The 6,093-nt window shown below is 40.6% G+C and overlaps 1 protein-coding gene across 1 annotated transcript; it reads right to left on the reverse strand.

The window, feature by feature from the left end:
- Nucleotides 1-2,234: 2,234 nt before the first annotated feature.
- On the reverse strand, nucleotides 2,235-5,550 carry LOC135428813 (equilibrative nucleoside transporter 1-like). Its single transcript, XM_064682920.1, has 5 exons — nucleotides 5,224-5,550; nucleotides 4,124-4,424; nucleotides 3,583-4,056; nucleotides 2,507-2,789; nucleotides 2,235-2,450 (listed from the first exon to the last, which is right to left on the reverse strand). Exons 1-5 carry the CDS (start codon nucleotides 5,533-5,535, stop codon nucleotides 2,339-2,341), a joined length of 1,482 nt encoding a protein of 493 aa, XP_064538990.1. The 5' UTR covers nucleotides 5,536-5,550; the 3' UTR covers nucleotides 2,235-2,338.
- Nucleotides 5,551-6,093: the final 543 nt, after the last annotated feature.

The raw sequence follows: 6,093 nt of genomic DNA on the forward strand, positions 1-6,093 counted from the left end.
TACATGTAATGAGAAGAAATCAAAACCAAACAAAAAAAATTAACGATTAAAAGAGATGAAAATCTTAAAGTTGAAAGAACATTTCACTGGACGGCAAAACCACCTTAGATGTTGTAATTTCCTATGCTAAAATACTTTCCAAAGCTACTCGAGTAGACAATTTGATGAATCCCAAGAACCCGCCCCCTTTCCGCCCAAATTGATGTTGTAATTCGTGTATGTATGTATGTATCTATGTATGTAGCATATAACACTTGTAAGCCCCCAAAAAAGAATTCTACAAATAGCGACAAGCAATACTCCAGTTCCCCCAAACCCGAAATCCGTGAATACTAGGTGAATACAATATATAAGTATGTGTGTATTTGTTTATTCTTTTAGCATAATAGTCATGTCTATGTGTCTATGTGTCTATGTGTCTATGTGTCTATATTGGTGTCTAAGATAAAAATCCATTCGTTCTGCGCACGTTACGTGTGTTTCCACGAAACTGCGTGGAACTGAAAGATTGGCTACGGAACTTTCTATATGTGTATGTTATATGTGTGTTACAATATAATTGGCCAACACAGATTCAAATCGTAGAACTCCAACTGGACTCGAGTTGGACATTATAAACTAAAAATTAATCAACTAAAATAGTTTTTGGTGTTGTACGTACATAATGTCCATAAGCATTAATTACTCTGTATCTGTGTGTTGTTGTCGTTGTTGTTGTTGTTGTTCTTGTTGTTCTTGTTTTTGATGTTGTTGTTAAAGTTAATGTTGCAGTTGCAGCGCGCTTTTCCGAAAGATTTTCATTTGCTTTTCACGCTCAAAAAAAAAAAAAACTGCATGCGCCCGCATTTTCCGTTCAAGCCAGGCTTTAGTCCACATTTGTTGTTGTGCGTTTCGTAAAATTAAGTTAGTAGAAAAACCAAATTGAATAAACATAATTATATACGAAAATGGAAAACAAAAAGCAAAAAAGGTGTTAAACACCACAAAGCAAAGAGAAGAAAATCAAGAAATTTAGGCCGCAAAAAGTAAATAAGAAGTAAAATGTTATTATTGAATATGGTTGGAAAATTCCCCCAGCGCAACAAACGAATTTGTTGTTGCACAAGTATTAAACACATAAATACACAAAAAGATAACTTAGCTAATTAAATGTTTGGACCAGATCGTAGCGTATTAAAGAGCGCGTCTCCCATATTGTTAACACCTGGAAACACTTACAGTTTTTAAACCGATCTCTAAATGTCAAGCAGAATTTAATAATGTTAAAATGCATATTACAATTTACAATTATGCACTAAAATACATTCAAGTTAATGAAAATAGCATTTAAATGCGAACTTAAATTATTGAAACGCCCTGTGCCTGTGTGAGTGCGTTACAGTTTGATGTGCATTGGTTAGCCTGGCAGTCAATTGCTGCCAAGGAATGATGAACAAAATGGCGACAACTCACTTTACTCATTGAGAGAGCGCTCAAGCAAAAGAGAGCGCGCTCAAACATAACTCATAACGTTTTTGAGTCTCTTTAAGTTTGTGAATTAACTTTATTTTAGTCTAATCTGCGAGCTAAACTTTTGTGAGCGCAAGTTCAGCTCTACGCTCAAAGACAAGGCGTAAATGCAAAAAGTGCAGTTAGCCGTTGGTGAGAGCAGTGAGAACGAGCAACGCGTTGCCAACTAGCTTATCAATGTTCAGTTGGCAGCGCGACGGCAGTTAAATTTTGAATTTAATATGCGATTTTGCGGAATGAACACAGGGCGAAATTAAATTTACAAACATAAATACGAATAACAAATAAAACAGCGTAATTTCAAAAACTAAATGTGCTGTCTAATGCTGTCAATGTCAATACAATACATACACATATTAACAGTGGAGTTCATTAGTTAAAAGACAACATAAAAAATATACAAGAAATGCATACTAAAAACTAAACCTAAATTTAAAAACAAATTAATCCACATTGTTGTCGTGATCTGCAGAAACCAAAATAAACGTTAAACATACAGAATTACCTTAAAAAGAAGAACTAACTTTATTTTTGATTCAATTGCTTGCTCTTTTCATTTTCTTTAAATATATGTATATACATAGAAAATGTGGCCATAAATCATAAACACGTCATAAAAAAAAAACCGATTGTAAAATGTTAACACATATAACTTCGTTTTGATATGTCTAAGGTCTTACAGACATTGGCTAATTTTGGAGCATTGGGACGTTGGTTATATGTAAAAAATATAGATATAATTAGCTATCGATAGTTAAAAAAATATAAACAAAGATTTCTAAGGCACCATACGGGAGGATACGGGCGGATAGGGGCGGCCAGAAGGCGGTCACAACATTTGCACAAATGCCAAGCTCAGCAACGAGCCGACGGCCATGCCCACGCTCAGGGAGGCGGCCATTATGGAGGCGGCCAGTTCCTTCTCATGCTGATCGACGCTTCTGCAAGGATATTGTCAATATTAACGTGTGACAAAAGGGGTTCTTAAATACGTCACCTTGGCGCCATGATGAGCAGTATGTTGGTCAGATAGCCGTTGGAGAGCGCAAAGGCTATGATCATGGCCATGAAGGTGAGGTCGTGCTGCACCAGCGTGGGCAGGAAGTGGTGCTCGCTGCTGTTCGAGCAGAGAAAGCAGGGCACAAACAGCACACGCACCACGGTCCAGAGCAGCGTCGTCTGCTCGTTCCTGGGACTCTCCAGCCAGCCGGCAATCAGGCGCCCAACGTAATCGCCGCAATTGAAGAACAAATAATTCACAACGGGCAGGTAGTAAACATCTGAAAGTGGGGAAGCTATTAGTAAGATGTACAAATATATGGCTAACAACTGATAATCTACAGTTTTGTCCGGGTCAGGTTTAAGCTTAAAATTTTCACTCATTTTTCAAACTACTTTCCGCGCCTAGTTGTGAATTTCTTAAGATTAATCGAATTGAATTCGATTCATTATAATGTTCCAGTCAGGGTTTGTATTTTCCAATTAATAGATCGTTAAATAAGTTATTTTTAAGCTGTTCGTATAACAATGACAAAATTTGTAAACACACTTTCACCCATTTCCACTCGTGTAAGTGGATTTGAAGAACTTTTAAAATGGAAGTAGGCCCGCTTTTTGCGAAAATTTTATTGTTAATCAGTCCATTTTTAGACTAGAAGAGTTTCTAATGAATTTTCCCAAATATCTTTAAAAATAAACTTCCACTTATTTCCCGACTGTGTGGGTGGATGTTCCACATTGTGATTATTCATTAAATTTGCTTGTAGGATGATATCGGATATTATTTAGAATTGAATCTAGATAAATATTTTCTAGCCAAGAGCGATGTGTACCAAAATGTTTTGATAACATCCATCTATGATTTATCACATAGATCTTTAAAAATGTGTGTTGAAGTTACTCTAATACAAGTTGTCTTATCAAAGACGACAAAGGCTAAACTGACTTCCGCTCATTTTCCAGTCTTGCAGCTGGACTTTGAAACTAGCGATTTCGTGAGTCAGTCTTCAGTCGGTCACGTAGTCAGCACATGCTGTTCCATATAACTATTTAGATAACAAGTAGGGCTCATACCACTCCACTCGGTGTGACTGGCGGAATGCTCCGATTGCATAAGCACCGTCACCGACGGATAAACGGAGAGTGTTGTCGCATACAGCAGGGCGAGGCAGACGGCCTGAATGTAGATTTTGCCCAACACTTGCTTGAGCATCGGCTCGAGGGGCACGCCCGACTCGTCGTTGCGGCTATGCGCGGGCAGGGCGCTAATCACTTTGAACTTATCGCCGCCCTCCAGATAATACTTAAAGTACGCCTGGCGCGCCATCACAGAGTAGCAGACGATGCAGAAGAAGATCAGCAGGGCGCCCATGATGAAGAACACAAAGGCGGTGGCTGAGGGGCCCGCATCGAAGGCGAGCACCAAAATGAACGCCAGGGCAGTGAGTATGCCGCCCAGCGCCTGGCCACTGACCACAGCTGTCATATACTCCGAGGGAAAGAGGCCAGCGACGCCGTACAGGGCGCCCGACATGGTCGCCGAGCTAACTGGAAGGAGTACGCACATATACATATATATTAATAGGCAGGCAGGCATCCCAGAGTGTCTACCCACTGTTCAGTATGACCACAATGATGAGCGTGATAAGAAAGAACTGCTCCTGCCACCGATCCGTGTCGACCTCAACGAAGCCCGTGGTGATGCCAAAGAGCACGAGTATCGTGCACAGCGTGCCCAGCATCTTGGCACGCAGCGACACATAATGTCCATAGACGGCGTTCAGCAGGAGGAACGTGGTGCCCGAAATGGTCGCGGTCAGGGCCAGGTCACAGGTGAAGCTCTTCTGGAGCGGCGTCAGCTCCTCCTCGGGATGTGTATCATTGAACGTTGTGTTGCGGAATTTGTATTTCCAATACTGCGAAAATAAATGCAGTTTAGTGAGTGACCGACTGGTTGATACCCTGTATGAATAGTTCTTTAATACGGTTGCTTTCACAAATCTTTTTCTCCCAAGTTTCCCATCATGAAAAGAAGAAGAAGGGGGTATACAAGAGTGTATACAATTAATATATATTCGTTTTCTATGTAGCTTAATTATCTGTGCGAAGTCTATATCTTTTCTTATCTTGGGGATATTCTCCAGAAATATCGATCGATGAAAATCGATATTTATCGATTTGGAACAGCGTTCACTCGATAACTGGGTTCATTCGCCTCTAAAATTAATGCTAATTAGCTAAATAATTTTAATTTATATGATGCGAACATATATTTGTATTTCGAGTCTTTGAATAGTATGCAAATAACAGTATAAATATTCTCATTCTAATAGTTTTGCTTATCGAACGAACTCTGCCTTTTTTTCTATACAACCCCCCGTTACCGTTAATTGTAATGAGTACAGGGTGCAACAAGTCCAAAGCAGGCAAACAACGATTGATCGTTTGGTGGGAGAGGGGCGCTAGGCGTGGGGGGCGTGCTGACTCAACCAAAATAGCGTAAACAAAGAGAAACTAAAGACGATAATAATAACAATAACAACAACAACAACGAGAACGAGAACAACCATTAAAAAGCTCAATGCCATAACGGAGATAAGACAACGTCTTAGACAGCGACGCAAATGTTGCGCTTGTAAATCGAACATAATGCGGGCTCAAGGGAGGGGCAATTTGGATGACAGGGACCTGCTCTTCCTCTCGTGGGCTACTTACATCTTCGGCGGTGACGAAAAAGTTCCAGGGCGTCATGGTGCCAATGCCGAGCAGGTAGAAGACGCAATAGGTTAACGCGGCGCCTGCACTGGGCGCATTCGTCAGCTGCACCACCTCGTCCCGCTCCCGTTCCCGTACGAGCAGGCAGCGTTCGTCATCGTCGACGTCGTACTGTGGCGAAAAGGCGGGCACAAAGCCAATGCCAGCGGGCGCGATGTGCTCGCTGCCCAGCATCTGTTCGTCCTGCTGCTCCTCCGCCTGCTGCTGCTGATCCTCACCCAGCAGCCGCTGCTGATCTCCGTCGCGTTGCATTTTGTGTTGCTCTTCGCACCCTGTTGTCGCTTCCCGTTCTTAATCTTTGCTACTTCATCAGCAGCCGTGTCTCTCACAATATGTAAATAATATATGTTTATAGGTGCATGTGTTTCAAATTTCACGCTTTCAAATGATTTTCGCTGAGTCGCACTTTTCCTCTTGCTGTCCTCTTCGCTCCCGTCGGTTCTTGTTGCACTGTCCGACGCATAAACAATAATAAATAACGTCCGAGTATAAGAAGAATATCGTAGGTTTTGTTCTGCTAAGAGTTGCATTTTCTCTTTAGTATTTTTGGTATTTTCATCGTTTGTCGCGCACAGCCACACTGTGTTAGGTAAGGTATGCAGCGCATGTACACAAGAGGCATTCCTTCTTTTCACGTGATTTTAATTATTATTAAATAATTTGAACTAATATTAAGAATGTTTACAATTAAAATATTAATATTTGTGTGCAACACATAATTGCGGTTTCCCCGATTTCTGGTAACATTTCTATTATAACTTTTATTTAACAATTTGATCAAAAAATATATAGCTTTAATATGTTAATAAA

Source organism: Drosophila montana, unplaced genomic scaffold (genome assembly GCF_035044405.1).
Source record: "Drosophila montana isolate Dmon_TW-CO22-7 unplaced genomic scaffold, ASM3504440v1 contig_2577_1, whole genome shotgun sequence".
Classification (NCBI taxonomy): Eukaryota; Metazoa; Arthropoda; class Insecta; order Diptera; family Drosophilidae; genus Drosophila; species Drosophila montana.

Bases quoted from the DNA above. Each gene is read 5' to 3' on its own strand.
- LOC135428813 (XM_064682920.1), bottom strand. From the start codon at position 5,535: ATGCAACGCGACGGAGATCAGCAGCGGCTGCTGGGTGAGGATCAGCAG. The intron at 4,057-4,123 runs GTGGGTAGACAC...TACTCCTTCCAG, and splicing joins CATTGTGGTCATACTGAACA to TTAGCTCGGCGACCATGTCG. The intron at 2,451-2,506 runs GTGACGTATTTA...ATATCCTTGCAG, and splicing joins CTGCTCATCATGGCGCCAAG to AAGCGTCGATCAGCATGAGA.